The sequence below is a fragment of the Ipomoea nil genome, unplaced genomic scaffold, assembly GCF_001879475.1.
Source record: "Ipomoea nil cultivar Tokyo-kokei standard unplaced genomic scaffold, Asagao_1.1 scaffold3069, whole genome shotgun sequence".
Taxonomy (NCBI): domain Eukaryota; kingdom Viridiplantae; phylum Streptophyta; class Magnoliopsida; order Solanales; family Convolvulaceae; genus Ipomoea; species Ipomoea nil.
Window position 1 is genome coordinate 1,074,645 of NW_017619497.1, and position 17,928 is coordinate 1,092,572.

The 17,928-nt window shown below is 38.6% G+C and overlaps 5 protein-coding genes across 7 annotated transcripts; 1 reads left to right on the plus strand and 4 right to left on the minus strand.

The window, feature by feature from the left end:
• Nucleotides 1-857: 857 nt before the first annotated feature.
• LOC109164731 lies at nt 858-1,481 on the plus strand. The gene has a single exon (XM_019313279.1). The coding sequence runs from the start codon at nt 858-860 to the stop codon at nt 1,479-1,481; it is 624 nt and encodes a 207-aa protein (XP_019168824.1).
• A 6,800-nt stretch (nt 1,482-8,281) lies between these two features.
• Nucleotides 8,282-9,148, minus strand: LOC109164732. The gene has a single exon (XM_019313280.1). The coding sequence runs from the start codon at nt 9,146-9,148 to the stop codon at nt 8,282-8,284; it is 867 nt and encodes a 288-aa protein (XP_019168825.1).
• A 170-nt stretch (nt 9,149-9,318) lies between these two features.
• On the minus strand, nt 9,319-10,921 carry LOC109164733. The gene is made up of 5 exons (XM_019313281.1): nt 10,888-10,921; nt 10,537-10,770; nt 10,266-10,445; nt 9,976-10,039; nt 9,319-9,841 (listed from the first exon to the last, which is right to left on the minus strand). Exons 1-5 carry the CDS (start codon nt 10,919-10,921, stop codon nt 9,319-9,321), a joined length of 1,035 nt encoding a protein of 344 aa, XP_019168826.1.
• Nucleotides 10,239-14,721, minus strand: LOC109165555 (aldose 1-epimerase-like). Of its 2 annotated transcripts, XM_019314371.1 has the most exons (6): nt 14,456-14,721; nt 14,304-14,353; nt 14,022-14,148; nt 13,005-13,109; nt 12,264-12,907; nt 10,239-10,259 (listed from the first exon to the last, which is right to left on the minus strand). In XM_019314371.1, the coding sequence occupies exons 1-5, from the start codon at nt 14,676-14,678 to the stop codon at nt 12,285-12,287; spliced, it is 1,128 nt and encodes a 375-aa protein (XP_019169916.1). In that variant the 5' UTR covers nt 14,679-14,721; the 3' UTR covers nt 10,239-10,259; nt 12,264-12,284. The 2 variants fall into 2 exon arrangements, with proteins under 2 accessions (XP_019169916.1, XP_019169915.1); XM_019314370.1 differs by lacking the exon at nt 10,239-10,259 and having other exon boundaries at nt 12,073-12,907.
• A 1,905-nt stretch (nt 14,722-16,626) lies between these two features.
• LOC109165557 lies at nt 16,627-17,337 on the minus strand. 2 transcript variants are annotated; one of them, XM_019314373.1, is made up of 2 exons: nt 17,143-17,337; nt 16,627-16,916 (listed from the first exon to the last, which is right to left on the minus strand). In XM_019314373.1, the coding sequence occupies exons 1-2, from the start codon at nt 17,291-17,293 to the stop codon at nt 16,657-16,659; spliced, it is 411 nt and encodes a 136-aa protein (XP_019169918.1). In that variant the 5' UTR covers nt 17,294-17,337; the 3' UTR covers nt 16,627-16,656. The 2 variants fall into 2 exon arrangements, with proteins under 2 accessions (XP_019169918.1, XP_019169917.1); XM_019314372.1 differs by having other exon boundaries at nt 16,627-16,941; nt 17,141-17,337.
• Between the last annotated feature and the right edge of the window lie 591 nt (nt 17,338-17,928).

Below are 17,928 nucleotides of genomic sequence, written 5' to 3' on the forward strand. Positions count from 1 at the left end.
GCGGAGGTGGGACATTATTTGAATAGGAAGCAATGTGGAGTAGTTGGCTGGGGAGCTCTTAAGTTGGATATGGCCAATGCATATGACCGAATGAAGTGATTTTTTTTTTTACAAGGAATGCTTGTAGCTCTAGGATTTCATGAAACATGGATTAAGCTTATTATGTTGTGTGTTTCCTCTGTATCCTATAGTTTTTTGATTAATGGGGCGCGGGCTGGTTACCTGACACCCACACGTGGCCTAAGACAGGGGATTCCCTATCGCCTTATCTGTTTATTATCTGTGCGGAAGGATTGTCCATGTTGTTGCAGCAGGTGCAGAGGGGTGGCTTGATTCATGGGTGCAGGGTTGCTAGGGGTTCACCCCCAATCTCTCATTTGTTTTTTGCAGATGATAGTCTTTTATTTTTTAAGGCTAACAGGCATGAGGCCACGCAGGTTAAGAATTGTTTGTCAGCATATGAGGCTTTCTCGGGGCAGGTGGTCAACTACCATAAATCCAGTATATGCTATAGCAAGAATACATCTACAGGGGACAGGAATGAGGTGGCACAAATTTTACAGGTAGCTCAGGCATCTAATTTTGGGAAATATCTGGGCCTACCCTCATTTGCGGGGAGAAATAAGAGAGCAGCATTTGCATATATTGAGGATAAGATAAGGCAGAAGATTGGGTCCTGGAGCAAAAAGTTGCTTTCACAAGCTAGTAAAGAAATCTTGTTGAAAATTGTGGCTCAAACAATGCCTACCTTTTCGATGGGGGTCTTTTTATTGCCTATTCTGTCTGCACGGCTATTGAATGGACAATGAATAGATATTGGTGGGGACAGGAACTGACCGGGGAATTCATTGGAAGGCATGGGACAAGTTGTGTGTCCCAAAGAAATATGGGGATTGGGTTTTAAGGACCTAAGAGCATTTAATCTCGCAATGTTAGGAAAGCAGGCATGGCGGATGCTAACGAATACCAATTCACTGGTCTCTCGCGTCTATCAGGCCAGATATTATCCTAAACATACCTTTTATGAAGCACAATTGGGGAATAATCCCAGTTTCTGCTGGCGTAGCATTATGGCAGCTAAGGAACTAGTCTGTGGCGGAGTAAGACGGCATATTGGGACTGGAAATTCTACCCTGATTTGGGAGCACCCATGGCTCCACGATGATTTGGACCCCTTTATCCACACTGAGATGCCACCCCAGTTAGCAGGAGCTAAAGTAAGCGGATTGATTGATCCGGGGACTAGAACTTGGGACCACGACATTCTTTCAGATATTTTCCAGCCAAGTGATATACCCCGTATTCTTAAAATACCAGTATCTCCGGAATATGATGATGATTGGTATTGGCATGGGGATCTTAAGGGAACCTACTCAGTTAAGAATGGCTACAAGCGTATTGTAGGAAATTATACGAGTAGTAATGATGGAGCTTTTGATAAATGGCTTACTTTATGGGGATTGAAAATACCCCCAAAATAGAAGACATTTTTATGGAGAGCTATAAATGACATCATCCCCACCACAAATAATTTGCTTATAAAGAGAGTGGATGTGGATCCTACTTGTGCCATGTGTGGAGTTATACAAGAAGATACATTGCATGCTTTAGTATCGTGTGGTTATGCTAATACCATATGGGCACTATCTAACCTTCCATTTCCCAATATTGTGACAAATATTTTTCATGAGTGGTTTAGTGCAATCTTAAATGTTCTAGACACTAATGGGATTATATTTGCAGCTGCAATTCTTTATCACATATGGAGAGCACGAAATACAGCGGTTTGGGATGCCTGCTTACCCTTACCCAAGAGAATTGTTGCCAATGCTTTAGCCACCATGCACGCATGGAATGCCGTGAACCATGTTATGACTCCCGCCGGAATGGCTGCTACCACTGCGACGGCCGGACTGCTGCCCCCGCCAATGCCGGCCGATCCAGTAGCTATGCCGGGCAGTACCACCACAGCAGCCTCACGCAGATGCTTCATGGATGCTGCCTACCAACATGCTACAAACACGGCTTCGGTAGGTGCGGTGCTACTAGAAGCCGATGGAAGGTTCGTTACGGCATACAATGCCCCCTTGCCGACTTGTTTTTTCCCACTTATGGCCGAGGCTTTTCCGTGCAAGGAAGCTTTATCTTGGTTACGAGACCGTGGCGAGCGCACCGTCCAAATCTACATGGATTGTCAAATGCTATGCAGTTACCTGTCCTCAAATGGACCACCACTCAGATCATACATCGGCTATGCCGTTGATGCCTGCAAGATTTGCATTAATACTTTTGATTTTTGCTCAGTTAATTTTATTCCTAGATCGCAGAATTTATTAGCTCATACTTTAGCTTCTACAGTTTCAGAACAGTCTACAACTTTGTATTGAGACACAGTTCCCCCTGACTCTATTCTGGTTTATCTATAAAATGACCACGCAAGGTTGCCTTCAAAAAAAAATATTCATTTACAAGTTACAATAATTAAGTATAATAGCAAATAATAGGATTAAATACGCTATTAAAATGGGACAAAAATACGTCTAATTAGTCTCGTAGCACACTCATCTAAGTAGATGCAAAGCCACACTTAATACTTGTGTTCAATGATAAGGTAGGGGTTGAACTCTTTGTACACGAAAATATGTAATTTGATTTTGAATTGAAACTAAATTGAACAAGAAACTTGAGTTATAACATGGTGGGGCGGAGGTGGAGAATAGGATCCCCATCTCCGAATTCATCCATTGTTTCCTGACCTCGCCCCATGGTAGGGATAGGGAATTACCCCATCCCCATAAGGATTTTTTGGGAACGGAGATTCTACACCTTGGGTTTTTAAATTATTTTTTATTTTTAGTACAATATAAAACAATATTTTATTTAATTTGTAAATTTATATATTTAAATATCCAATCAATATTTATACTTACTATATATATATATATATATATATATATATATATATATATATATATATATATATATATATATATATCCCCCATTTTAATTTTCCGCTCAAAATAGTCATATACTATTAAGATTTGCTTAATATTATAAAATAGTGTAATACAATTCGTAATAGAATATATTGTTTCATACTTTCTATTTGTACTACAATTCTACATTAAAATTCCTATTCCAAAAAACAAATAGTGTAATACAATTCTTAATAGAATACATTGTTTCATACTTTCATATTCGTACTACAATTTTACATTAAAATTTCTATTTGTAATACAATACAACAATATTAAAATTCATATTTCTATTCAACAATATTATATTATTCATTTGCCCGTTAAAAATTATATTCTCTATTATTAGTTTTATAATTCCCCGTTAATTCTCTGTTAAATTTACTAAATTTTAAACTCCCATTACAACTCAACTGTTAAATAAAAAATTCTTAAAAAGTAAAAACATGCATGCTTAATTCTCCAACCTGTATCTTCTGGCAATCACATAGATATATTGCCAATAGTCAGAGGACCATTTATGGTATTAACTCTTTTAAAAATAAGCTATTAGCTTCCTAACTTTTTTTTTCATATATTCTTATTATTTTAAATAAATGACATCATTTACCCCTCCCAATTTTTTTTAAAAAAAAAAAAAAAAACTAATTTTACCAAACACTTTTAAGCATACTCAGATATCTCTTCAGTTTTTCAGCTTCTAAGTTATAGCTTTTAAGCTTTCAACTACCTTTTCAGCTAAGTTTGTTAAACATAGCCCATGTGCATAAAAATAATACTTCAGATACTTTTTTTTTTTTTTTTTTTTGAAAATAAAGACTTCATTAATACAAATTGTTGACAATGAAAGGAGGGCAAGAGGACCACTCCTGTCGTGACAAAGAAAACATGCTTCCGTAACAAGTCTAGAGCATCACTAATAACAAATCTTTAACATCAGTAATAACAAGATCAAAAGAAAAATTCTCCCCATTGTGCTTTAAACTTTGGATAATTTGGAGAGCATCAGATTCAACTTGGACGTGGCTGAGTCCATGGTTCTTTAACCAGCTTAGAGCTTCCCTAACGGCCATTGCTTCAACTTCCTTAGGTAAGAACAATCCTTTCCCTAGAATACATGCTGCTGCAACAAGTTGTCCAATGTCATTTCTTAGCACCCATCCAAACCCCATGCGATTGTTGTTTGTGTTAACTGCTGCATTTGTGTTAAGTTTCAGATAACCTGGGGGTGACCTCTCCCAATGTTGAACTGGCACTACTACAGAAATGATATACTACGTCGCTTAATAGAAGGCGGTTTTTTAAATAACCGCCTTCTATTATATTTTGTTATACTACGACACATAATAGACGTCGGTTTTCTAAATAACCGCCTTCTATTATATATTACGGCACATAATAGACGGCGGTCTTTAAATAACCGCCTTCTATTATATACTAGGACACTTAATAGACGGCGGTCTTTAAATAACCGCCGTCTATTATATACGGCGTCACTTAATAGACGGCGGTTGTTAAATAATCGCCTTCTAATATATATTTACGTCACTTAATAGACAACAGTTTTAAATAACCGTCTTCTAATATATATTTACGCCACTTAATAGACGGCGGTTTTAAATAACCGCCGTCTAATATATATTTACGTCAATTAATAGACGGCGGTTCTTAAATAACCGCCGTCTAATATATATTTACGTTACTTAATAGACGGCGGTTGTAAATAACCGCATTCTAATATATATTTACGTCACTTAATAGACGGCGGTTTTAAATAACCGCCTTCTAATATATATTTACGCCACTTAATAGACGGCGGTTTTAAATAACCGCCGTCTAATATATATTTACGTCAATTAATAGACGACGGTTCTTAAATAACCGCCATCTAATATATATTTACGTTACTTAATAGACGACGGTTGTAAATAACAGACTTCTAATATATATTTACGTCACTTAATAGACATCGGTTTTAAATAACCGCCTTCTAATATATATTTACGGCGGTTTTAAATAACCGCCGTCTAATATATATTTACGTCAATTAATAGACGGCGGTTCTTAAATAACCACCGTCTAATTTATATTTACGTCACTTAATAGACGGCTGTTGTAAATAACCGCCTTCTAATATATATTTATGTCACTAAATAGACGGCGGTTTTAAATAACCGCCTTCTAATATATATTTACGTCACTTAATAGACGGTGGTTCTTAAATAACCGCCTTCTAATATATATTTACGTCACTTAATAGACGGCGGTCGCCGTGTAAAGGTGTGATACTCGATATTTTTTTGGGCATTGTACGAGGACCGTATGTGCATATGACTAATTTTATTAAATTTTCCTAAATTAATATTATTCATTAAGCTTAATAGTTTCTTAATCCAAGAAAACCTAGTATTTTCTAATTATATACATGTGCACGTATATTATGTTCCTACATAGCATAATTAACCATCTCTCTTGTGGTTTGATGGTATCTGGTATGGACTTTCAAAAAGGCAGTCTTGGGATCGATTCCCATCCCAAGCGTGGGTCGGAATATTGTTGATAAAAATGATCCTGGGCCCTACATTGCACCCTGGGCTCGGGGTGAGCCCCCCCTCCCCCCGAACCATAAGCTTGAGCCCCCCTGAACCCTGAGCATAACTCATTGCACCCCCCTCCCCCCTGAACCCTGAGCATAACTCTGATTGTGGTGCGCTTGGTACTTGGTAACCAACAGGATTACAGGGCGCTTTCACCGAATCATAAGCTTGAGCCCCCTGAACCCTGAGCATAACTCTGATTGTGGTGCGCTTGGTACTTGGTAACCAACGGGAACAGGATTATAGGGCCCTACACTGCACCCTGGGCGCCTTCCCTGAACCATAAGCTTGAGCCCCGCTAGGGCCCTACACTGCACCCTGGGCGCCTTCCCTGAACCATAAGCTTGAGCCCCGCTTGGTACTTGGGAACCAGGGAACAGGATTACAGGGCCCTGGGCATAACTCGGATTGTGGTGCGCTTGGTACTTGGGACCCAACGGGAACAGGAAACCCTGAGCATAACTCGGAACTCGGATTGTGGGGGAACAGGATTACAAGTGGGAACCAACGGGAACAGGAACAGGAAACCCTGAGCTTAGGGAGGGGTGCGCTTGGTACTTGGTAACCAACGGGAACAGGATTATAGGGCCCTACACTGCACCCTGTGCGCCTTCCCCGAACCATAAGCTCAGGTAACTCGGGGGCCCTGGGCATAACTCGGATTGTGGTGCGCTTGGTACTTGGGACCCAACGGGAACAGGAAACGGGTGCGCTTGGTACTTGGTAACCAACGGGAACAGGATTATAGGGCCCTACACTGCACCCTGGGCGCCTTCCCCGAACCATAAGCTTGAGCCCCGCTTGGTACTTGGGAACCAACGGGAACAGGATTACAGGGCCCTGGGCATAACTCGGATTGTGGTGCGCTTGGTACTTGGGACCCAACGGGAACAGGAAACCCTGAGCATAACTCGGAACTCGGATTGTGGGGGAACAGGATTACAGGGCCCTGGGCGTAACTCAGCAGATTGTGGTGCGCTTGGTACTTGGGAACCAACGGGAACAGGATTACAGGGCCCTGGGCATAACTCACCCAACGGGAACAGGAAACCCTGAGCATAACTTGGGGGCCCTGGGCATAACTCGGATTGTGGTGCGCTTGGTACTTGGGACCCAACGGGAACAGGAAACCCTGAGCTCAGGGAGGGCCCTGGGCATAACTCCCCCGGGAACAGGAAACCCTGAGCATAACTCGGAACTCGGGGGCCCTGGGCATAACTCGGATTGTGGTGCGCTTGGTACTTGGGACCGAACGGGAACAGGAAACCCTGAGCGAGCCTGAGCATAACTCAGATTGTGGTGCGCTTGGTACTTGGGACCCAACGGGAACAGGATTACATGACTCGGATTGTGGTGCGCTTGGTACTTGGGGACCCAACGGGAACAGGGTCCCTAGAGAAGCGCTGGAGATACTCGGATTGTGGTGCGCTTGGTACTTGGGACCCAACGGGAACAGGGTCACTAGAGAAGCGCTGCGAGATACACGGCGGTTCAAATAACCGCCATAGAAAGTTTTTATTTACAAAGACGGCCACTTACACGGCACTTCAAGAACCGCCGTGTATTTATAAAAATAAACGCCGTGGTAAGTGTGTTTTGTAGTAGTGTGGAGAGATACCCGGTCTAGAGCTAGTGTCTTTGACATTTACAATGTTGTTCAAATCCTTCAAGTAACGAACAGATCCCTCAAGAAGAGTTTTGGGATTTGAGGACTTACAATTCCAAACATTATCATTGCGGGCAAGTCAAATCTTCCAGCAAATCAGCAGTAGCAAACAACAATTATTTGTATCCAACTTCATCATGTGATGGTCAACTCATTGTGCAAAGTTGTTGAATCCGCCAGTGGTCACAGATAAATTGCTTAAGCACCAGATTGAAGTAGGGGAAAAGGGGGAGTAATAACCTTAGCATTATCCGGACCCGGGAGCCATTTGTCATCCCATATTTGAACCGAGTTACCATCTCCAATCCTCCACCTACTATGTTTTCGGATGATCTCTTGTGTCTCTCTGATGCTGCTCTAGATAAAAGATGGGCTCCCCCCTTTCTTCGCTTCCAGCATGGAGCAGTTCGGGAAGTATTTCGCTTTATAGACCCTTTCTACCAAAGATGATGGATTCTGCAACAGCCTCAAGAATTGTTTCGAGATCATAGCTAAGTTGAAATCTCTGAGATTCCTAAAGTTGAGCCCTCCCTAGTTTCTTGGCCGTGTAAGGTGGCTCCATTCCTTCCTGTTGATGCCCTTTTACCTCTAGTTTCTCCCCTCCATTAGAAGGAGTTCATGGCCCTCTCAATACTTTAGATACATAAAATCAACAATACTGAATCTATGTACCTACTTGTACTTACAATAGTGATTTTTATGAACAAATTTATATACCTAAAGTAATTATTTTATGTACTTATGATTTATTTAAAAAATCAATATAAAACATCTTAATTAGAGTTTTTAATGAATTTTTTTTATACATTAATTTTATTTGTACAAAAAAAAAAGAGTTAAAAGAGATAATTTTTTTTAATCAGGTCCACAATGTAACTACTATATATATATATATATATATATATATATATATATATATATATATATATGTGTGTGTGTGTGTGTGTGTGTGTGTGTGTGTGTGTGTGTGTGTGTGTGTGTGTGTGTGTGTGTGTGTGTGTGTGTGTTTTTTTTTTTTTTTAACACCAAAACGCAATAGTAGATTAAACCAAATTTGCAATACAGCTGGGCGGGATGGATTCCCACACCCCTAGGACAGTAGAAGTCCCCGTTGCCTGTGCTAGCACATTATCTACGTTGTTCGCTGACCTCTTAACATGACGAACTAAGATGTTCCCAATTTCACGAGAAATGGTTTGACATTGCTTCACAATCATTCCTACATACGACAAATTCGCAGTAGCAGAATTAAAACTAGAGCATAAACATAAACAGTCTGACTCAACAAAACACATATTATGGCTACGACTCTTTAACCAAGATAGCGCTTCTTTGAAAGCTATGGCCTCTGCTAGGTACACTTCACTCACACATGGAAACTTCCCACTGCATGCCGCAATGAAACGTCCCTCGTGGTTACGTAGAACTACCCCGTAAGCTGCATCACCACCATGAATTGAGGCGTCGACATTACACTTCAAAAACCCCTCCGGCAGCGGTATCCATATAGTCGGGGACCCTTGCATGCCGGCGGTAGCTTGGGCAGTGCATATTGATGAATAAACTTGCACCCAAGCTGCTAACTGAGCCACTACGAGCTGTCGCATATCCTGTATCTGCCATTGCTTGACATTCCACACCACATCATTCCTTGCCTTCCACATTACCCAAAACTGACACACCATGGCTATACCCTGTGTGCTATCCGGGTCTCGTAACTTCCCCTGCACGAACTCTACTAGCGATACACCATTCAACACATCTGCCATACCCCACAGTTGACAAGCTAGAGGACACTCACATAAAATGTGAGCAATGGTCTCTAATGCATGGTTGCAGAAAGGACAGCCCCCTCCCACGTATACCCTCTTAGATCTCAACACTTCACGTACAGGCAAAATACCCGTCATGCAACGCCATAAGAAGCATTTTACTTTGGGAGGGACACACAAATGCCATAAACGCCGCCACTCCACAAAAGTCAATTGGGCATGCTGCTGGGCAGTCATCAGTTCGTAGCCTTGCCTCACCGTGTAACAATCATGAATATCATTCCTCCAAAACCGTACCAAACATCAGCTTATCCCGGAGATATCGGCGTATGATTTATCCTGCACACATCAGTCGGCAAAAACAAATCAATAAGCACCTCATCATCCCAAACCCCTTCCGGAGTCATTTGACTATTTTCCCTTGCCACCCGCAACTCCTCCACACAGGCAGTATGCAAACGAGGGTCTTCTTTATCCGCCAGCCATGCCGGCCCCCAAATTAACGTATCTCGCCCATCCCCTATCCTGCGTCCAATCCCCATTATCAGAAGCTCTTGTGCAGCTAGGATGCTACGCCAAATATAGCTTGGGTTATGCCCCAACGTGGCGTCCAGGAAATCACTGTGCGGGAAATACCTAGCTTTGAGGAGTTTACACACAAGCGAATCCGGCTTGATGAGTATCCGCCACCCCTGCTTAGCCAATAGTGAAATGTTAAACTCATGCATATTTTTAAAGCCCATTCCATCGTAACACATGGGTAGAGCAAGCCTTGCCCAACTCATCCAATGTATGCCCCTTCTTTCAGCCCCTCCACTTTGCCACCAGAACCTGTTCATAATATTTTCAATCGTAGTGCATGTAGGCTTCGACAATAAAAACACTGACATAGCAAAAATGGGCATTGACTGTGCGACACTCTTTAACAACACTTCTTTCCCAGCCTAGAAAGTAACCTCTTCTACCAGGCTGATACCCTATCCCTCACCCGTTGCTCAATATAATGGAAAACAGACGACTTATCACGCCCTAGAAAAGATGGAAATCCCAAATAATTCCCAAATTGCGTGACTTGTGTGACACCAAACAGAGTAGTAACATGGTGTCTCGCTTGTGGGCAAGTATTCTCATTGAACATAATACTGGACTTATTATAGTTTATTAACTGACCTAAAGCAGCACAGTAAGCCTGGAGACAATTTTTAACCTCATATGGCTCGTTGTCATTTGCTTTAAAAAAAAAAAAAAAGCAAACTGTCATCCACGAAGAACAAATGGGTGACCAATGGAGCTCCACGGGCCACTCTCACTCCATGAATATCCCCCCTTGCCTCGACCTGCTGCAATAACAGTGATAGCCCTTCAGCACATACAATAAAATGGTAAGGAGATATCGGGTCGCCCTGGCGAATCCCTCTAGTGGGAACCACCATACCTACATCCTCCCCATTTAACATAATATTATACCGTACAGAGTTAACACATAGCATCACGAGGTCAATGCACCCACGGTGCTAATAACATACCCTCCAAGAAACCCCACTCCATATGGTCATAGGCTTTTGCCATGTCCAACTTAAGCGCAGCCCAGCCCACAAGCCCCTCCCGTTTCCGCCTCAAGAAATGTCCAATCTCTCCCGCCACAATTATGTTATCCATTATCAGCCTATCAGGCACAAAAGCACTTTGAGAAGTTGAAACAATAGAATCCAAGACAACTTTCATACAGTTTGCCACAACTTTAGCAATGACCTTATAAGCTACATTACATAAAGCTATAGGTCTTAAGTCCATTACTGACTCCGGGACCTTCTTTTTCGGTACCAAGACCACATTAGTATTATTCAGACCAGAAGGAAACTCTCAGTTATTTATACAGGCAATCGCAAAATCTATAAGATCCCTCCCCATTACTGACCAAAAATTCTGATAAAAGGAAGGGTTCATACCGTCTGGGCCTGGCCCGGGGCTTTGTTCGGCACCATTGAGAACACAGCATTTTTCACTTCTTCAGGCAAGACTGGTAAAGAAATATATGTTAATTTAATATTAAATTATTAAATATATATCTCATTTTTACTTAATATGTTTTTTGTGTTTACCTAGCAATTTATATCGTGCACTAGGACGCGCATTGCATTGTGCGCCCTGATGCAAAACGACGTCGTTTCGTTTTTTTTTTTTTTTTTTTTTTTTTTTTTTTTTGAAATTTCGCTATCCTGTGTCAGTTGTTAATTTTCTTTTAAAAAAATTTTATGTTAAAAAATGTACATAATTGTATACTAAAATTAAATGTACATAATTGTATAAAAGAATGTACATAATTGTATAACAAAATACACATACTTTTTTTTTGAAAAGATAATACACATAATCTAACATAATACATAATACACATAAACTCTTAACATAATACACTTAATTTTTTTTGTTTCGGATGTACATAATTGTATAAAAAAATGTACATAATTGTATAAAGAAATGTACATAATTGTATACTATAATGTACATAATCGCGTCAACTCCCTACATAACTTACCAAAACGACGTTGTTTTAGGAGGCGCGTGATGTACAGTGCTATGTGCGCCGTGGTGCAGGGTATAACGATTGCCTATTTAAAGCTTACAACATGTAAGATTTGAAGCCTTTTAATGGCTAGGTTAAAAGCCTTCAGCCCGACCCATGTCAATTGTAGGCTTAAGCTTAGTCGAGTTGTTATACCATGAACAAAGGTGAATCAGGGTCTAAAATACACAATTTACATAGTTAATATTTACAATTTACATACTAATGTTCACAATTTACCTTTTACAAAATTCTGAACATTCGTTCAATATATAAATTATGTATTTTAGATCCGAATCCACCTGAGTCCACAAAATAATTTGCTAGCTTAGCCTATATAAAGCCTGACAGGCCCAAGCCAGGCCTAGCCTATTTCCACCCTTAGTTAGAAAGGAGGGTAAGTGAAAATTTAAATTTCAGCCATGGTTATTTAAATAGAGCCAGGCCTAGCCTATTTCCACCCTTAGTTAGAAAGGAGGGTAAGTGAAAATTTAAATTTCAGCTATGGTTATTTAAATAGCTCTTCTCCCAAATACAGTACTGCATGTCTAAAAGGTACTCAACACAATCCATTAATTACTCATCACTGTCACTCCCAAACCTAACTTTATTCCCAGCTGGTTACTAAAAAATTACCATTCTAAGGCTATGCCTTTACAAGGGAGAACTTTATTGTTATATATTATTAACTTCCTAAACAACATCATCTTACTCAACTGAAAACTCAAACAGCATGGTATGCTGATACTTCTCGCCCGGTTGAACAATAATGGATGGGAAATTTGGGGTGTTGATGGCATTTGGGAAACCCTGAGTCTCTAAACAAACACCTGCATGCTTATTGTAAACAGCTCCATTTTTACCGACAACTCCGTTCACATAGTTAGCGGTGTAGAACTGCATGCCAGGGGCATTGGTCCACAGGTTAAGAACCCTCGAGCTCTTGGGGTCTTTAATCTTTGCAGCGTGTTTCAAGCCCTCTTTCTCGTCTCCACAGTCGAGCACATAGTTGTCGTCGTATCCTATACCAACCTGCTGGATGTCACGACCAATTGCCTTTTCAGTGGTGAAGTCAAACGGGGTGCCTTTGACAGGCAATATTTCTCCAGTTGGAATGCTGTTTTGATCCATTGGAGTAACATGGTTTGCCCATAGCTGAGCAGTGTGTCCGAGAATGTCCCCAGAACTGTGGCCGGCAAGGTTCCAGTATGTGTGTTGAGCCAAGTTGACAGGAGTAGGCTTATTCCCGGGAACTGCTGCCATGTCGAGCTTCAATGTTGTCTTAGAAGTAAGTGTGTATGTCGCAGTAACAGAGAGATCTCCCGGGAAACCTGTGTTCAAGGGAATGAGGAAATCACCAATCATGAGCATCTAATATTTCCCATTAAGCATTCATTCATGAGAGCTGAGACAGAGAATAGTGCATACCTTCCTCCCCATCATGACTCTGATATTTAAAGGTAATCGAGGGGCTTTCGCCCTGCTTCTGTTCAACAACCTCCCATACAACCTTGTCATACCCCTTCTGTCCACCTTCAATAGAATAGTGAAAAAAAGGGTTCAAGTAAATGAAGGAAAAGAAAGCAATCACAAACTACATAGTTTTTGAAATAATAAACCGTACTCCATTACTCCATATTTTTGCCCCAAAAGGTTGAATCCCCCCAACCCCAATGGCCTCCCACACCCCGACCCGACAAAGTATTTGAGAGGATGTAAATCATGGTAATTTAATGGCTCAGTAGACAGAGCCAAATGCTGGTACGCACTAGGAATCTGCCCACTTTGGACATAATCCCCACACTGCCAAGTTTTGAACCTTGGTCTCTCGCTCCAAATAGTGCCTACTGAACCAGTTAACTAAGCCCGTGTGGGCTCCATTACTCCATATTTTGTACCACAAATGCTGATGATGCCATGCCTAGATGATTTGAACGATTGAATTAAGTGTAACTCAGGTAACAATGTAACATATGAGAAGAATTGTTCTGAAAACATTTATTTTTGCAAAGTTAACTCCAACATAAGCACCAAAATTTAGATGTCCGTGAAATGATGCACTTCCTGGTTTGACATAAACTGGCCTTGTATCCCAGACTTCCAATTTTAAGAACTTCATACTCTGCAATTTCTTCCCGTGTCTACATTTCCCTCTTAAATTGTTCATTAATTCTCGGCCATGAGAGGGTCCATCATTCGGTGTCAAATACTAGGCTCTCAAAATATTATCACTAGCTTGAATCTTGAATCCCTCCACACAATATTCATTTTCTTAGAATGCCAAACTTAAGTATGAAATGCAAATATAAGGATGCAGGATATGAGGTCAAGCATTTGATTTTTCCCTCATATACTACAACAATTAAGCAAACAAAAAGATGTCAAATTCATGGATCATAGGTGAAACATTTAATGGAAGTTCTTGAGATAGCAGAGAACTACTACCATGTAGACTGTTAGGGGGATTGTTAATTGCAAGTGAATATTCAACTCCATTAAGAGTGAACTTCCCTTCTTTGATCCTATTGGCTACCCTGCCAACAATGCAACCAAAATAAGGTGCCATTCCTTTCTGAAAAACCACCAAAAATAAACCAAATCAAACACCAGATTAATCTCATCACCAATCACCAAATCAAAACCTATTGAATTAAGAAACCATAAAATCAAATCAAATCAAATCAAATGAATTCATGAAAAGGAAGCCAATCTTGAAACGCCACTAACCAGATAGGGTTCAAGTGTATCAAATCCGAGAACCACATCATCCAATTTCCCTTCACAATCCAGTCCAAAAAGAAATCAAATAGAGATTAGATTTTCAGAAATAAAAAACTAAAAACACAATTGAAAAGAAAAAACAAATGATATAGAGTTACCATCTTTATCTGGTACAGACAAGGAGAGAATAGTGCACCCAAAATTGGAGACTTTGACTTGCGTAGTGCCATTGTTGAGTTCAAAGATCTTTGGCTCCGCCATTTTTAATTCCTGAAATGTTGACAGCGAAGATATATATTTTCTCTGCTGAGGAAAACGAAGGAGCAGTATGAGAATCAAAACTGAAACTGAAGCAGAGAGATGGAGAAAGGTTATCCGCATTCTGCATTACTTCCGGACCTACCTGCTTTACAGCTTCATCTCTGCAATTTTTTTTTATTTTTTTATAAACTACAAACAAATAATCAAATTATTTGAAAATAGCAATTAAGTCACTAAATTCAAAAAAAAAAAAAAAAAAAATCAAAATCATCCAAGAATCTAAAAGATAATCACAATTAGTTTTTTAGCAGCTAAGTTTTCGATTTTTTGCTTACTAGGAGTCTAGATTGCTAGTAAGGATTGAAATAGGTTAGGCCACTTCATAAGTTCAGATACTGATATACCTAACTTCTTTAATAAAAATGCCTAAGGCTTATTTTAAAACCTATTAAATTAAATAAGCCTAGACTTATATGTACAAATTTTTATAGACTTGGTCCACACAAGTGACGCAACTATGTGAATCATGAATACAAGATACATTTTTAATATACAAAAAATATATTATATGTGTACTGAATGTACATTATTTAATAGTCTACAAAATAATGTACTGTACACATATAATATACTTTTAGTATATAAAAAATGTAATTTTTTTATTTACACATTTATATAGACCATGATCCATAGAATAATGATGGTATATGTACTATATTGACTTTCAAGCCTACATGCCCGACCTATATGGTTATTTCTTAAGGGGCGTTTTGTTCACAGAATGTTTAATATACAAAAAATACATTGTATGTGTACTGAATGTACATTATTTAATAATATACAAAATAATGTACTTTATGTACTCATATAATATACTTTTAGTATATTAAAAATGTAATTTTTTTTATTCGGACATTCTTGTTTTTTTTTTTTTTTTTTCAGATTTTGTTTTGCTTTTTTTTTTTCTTTTCTTTTCTCTTCCCTTCTATATTCTCTTTCATAGTCACACATGCAAAAACTTCTCAAAATCTATGTCTATTGGAGATGCTTAGAGCAACCACATAAATGGTTTTTGCTCGATTTTGAGGAAGAAAAAACCAAAATATGATTTTTTGGCTGATGGGAGAGGTGGTTTTTATTCCTGCAAATTTAGATTTTTTGTGTGCCCCAAGCTTTGAAATGAAAGGAGAAAAACAAGCTGCCAGGTGCGCGTTTTGTGCACCTGCTACGCCTAATTGGCGCGTGCAATGCGCTAGGCGCGTAAATAGCTGCTAGTTTTAATTCTTTTTCTCCTTTTTGACGGTTAGTTTTTGCTTCTTTTTTTTTTCATTGCTTTTCTCTCTCCTCCTCCCTCTATTTCTTACATGGGTATGACAAAAACCAAATAAAATTCTCAATTGATGTGGCCTCAATAATTAGAATTTTTCTCTAAATTTTTTGTGGATCCCAACATTCACCTCATCATCCACTATATCACTTAATCTAAAAAATTCCTCTCATTAATTTTAAGTTTTTTTTTTCTTAAATTTTTGTGGACCCACTGTTTTACTCCACTATATGTTAATTAATTAAAATAAACATACCTACATTGAAATGTCGTCTTTTCTTTCTCAGTTGGGAATAACCTTGACGTTTTTGAAGTAGCTTTTTAGTCAATTGCAATATGTTTGCCATCATTTCTTCTTTGTTGAATCATCACTACTATTATCATCCATGGGATGCCAAGTAAGAGGGAGTGATGACATTTTAGTGATTTTACTAGTAAGAAAAATGTAGATGCTGAAGTGTAAAAAAAAAAAAAGAGTAATATAAGTAGATGTATGTGAAAAAGTATTACCCTATTTATAGGCTAAATTTATTAAAAAATATATAAAAACAAAAAAGAGTTAGTTGTCGTTGCGGCAGCATGCACAAATAAAGAATGAATGCTATTTTATAAAAAGGTTATTATATAGCAAATATAATATTACCACCTACTACATTTAAAACAATATAAATAAAATTACAAATTACAAGAATATAAAATTTTAAAAAATTACAAACAAGGAAATTAAAAAAAATATCACCTACTACATTTAAAACAATATAAATAAAAAAACTATGGTGGAGGTTGAGTTTGCCAACGTTGTCTAATATCATTACAATACTCTAAATGTATAGCAAGTTGATCCTCCGTCATCTCCGATGTGTCCTTCATCAATATATCATATTCTTTCAATTGGATATCTCTTGCATTTGTTTGTGAACATCTTTCCAACATTTTTATTTGTTTTTGTATCGATGCTTGGATAGCAGTGACATCATCATCATTGTCGGTGTAGTATCCATTTCCTTCCAGCTTCTCTTCCCTAGTCACACCTGCAAAAAACTCATCAAAACCTATGCCAATTGGAGATACTCAGCCTTAATAATAAGATTTTTTTTTTTTTTTTTTTTTTTTTTTTTTGCGGACTCCTACATCTATTGTATCACTCAATCTAAAAAAACTCTTCTCCTTATTAGTATTAGGTTTTTTTTTTTTCTTAATTTTTTGTGAACCCACCATTTTACTCCACTATATTTTAATTTATTAAAATAAACATACCTTCATTGAAATGTCGTCTTTTCTTTCTCAATTGGGAAGAACTTTGACGTTTTTGAAGTAACATTTTAGTCAACCGAAACATATTTGCCATCATTTCTTCTTCAATTGAATCTTCAAGATCACTAATATCATTAAGAGGGAGTGATGACATTTTGCTAGTAAGAAAATTGTAGATATAGAAGTGTAAAAATTTGAGTAATATGAGCAGATGCATATGTAAAAAAGTATTACCCTATTTATAGGCTAAATTTATCTTTAAAAAAAAAAACGAAAAATAGTTGCTGCCGTTGCAGCAACTATCCGTTGCAGCAACGAATAGTTGCTGCAACGGCAGCATGCACAAAGAAAGAATGAGATTGAATTTCAATCTCATTCTTTCTTTCTATATTTATATATATATATATATATATATATATATATATATATATAGATTAGCGCTCAAATGCGGCAGTGACTTTAGGTGCGGCGGTGCGGTTATATCAGCATCGTCCATTTTGCTTAATCTAACGGCAGCGGCTAATTTCTGAAGATTTAAAGATTTAAGCGTGTCCTGATAAGTGGGGGGTGTTATGGTAATTGTAGTGGTCATTTATATCGGCCGCTTCTCAGAATACACCAACAGTGTTAACAAAAGACACCAATAGTGTTAGGAAAAAACACCACAATGAAATGCACAAATACACCAAAAAACACACAACACACTCAAAAAATACACCATATAACTCACCACCCCAATGGTGTATTTCTGAACACTGTGTGGTGCTTTTATTCATACCTAATGGTGTG

What these genes read in the sequence shown, in the direction of transcription:
- LOC109164733 (XM_019313281.1), bottom strand. Translation starts at nt 10,921, where the DNA reads ATGGGGAGGGATCTTATAGATTTTGCGATTGCCT. An exon ending in GGAGTGGGGTTTCTTGGAGG is followed by an intron (nt 10,446 to 10,536) that starts GTATGTTATTAG and finishes GGGAGGATGTAG; the next exon opens with GTATGGTGGTTCCCACTAGA. An exon ending in AGGGATAGGGTATCAGCCTG is followed by an intron (nt 9,842 to 9,975) that starts GTAGAAGAGGTT and finishes TATTATGAACAG; the next exon opens with GTTCTGGTGGCAAAGTGGAG.
- LOC109165557 (XM_019314372.1), bottom strand. Translation starts at nt 17,293, where the DNA reads ATGTCATCACTCCCTCTTAATGATATTAGTGATCTTGAAGATTCAATT. An exon ending in GACGACATTTCAATGAAGGT is followed by an intron (nt 16,942 to 17,140) that starts ATGTTTATTTTA and finishes TCTCCAATTGGC; the next exon opens with ATAGGTTTTGATGAGTTTTT.
- LOC109165555 (XM_019314371.1), bottom strand. Translation starts at nt 14,678, where the DNA reads ATGCGGATAACCTTTCTCCATCTCTCTGCTTCAGTTTCAGTTTTGATT. An exon ending in GTCTGTACCAGATAAAGATG is followed by an intron (nt 14,354 to 14,455) that starts GTAACTCTATAT and finishes TGGATTGTGAAG; the next exon opens with GGAAATTGGATGATGTGGTT. An exon ending in ATACACTTGAACCCTATCTG is followed by an intron (nt 14,149 to 14,303) that starts GTTAGTGGCGTT and finishes GTGGTTTTTCAG; the next exon opens with AAAGGAATGGCACCTTATTT.
- LOC109164732 (XM_019313280.1), bottom strand. Translation starts at nt 9,148, where the DNA reads ATGACGGGTATTTTGCCTGTACGTGAAGTGTTGAGATCTAAGAGGGTA.
- LOC109164731 (XM_019313279.1), top strand. Translation starts at nt 858, where the DNA reads ATGGGACAAGTTGTGTGTCCCAAAGAAATATGGGGATTGGGTTTTAAG.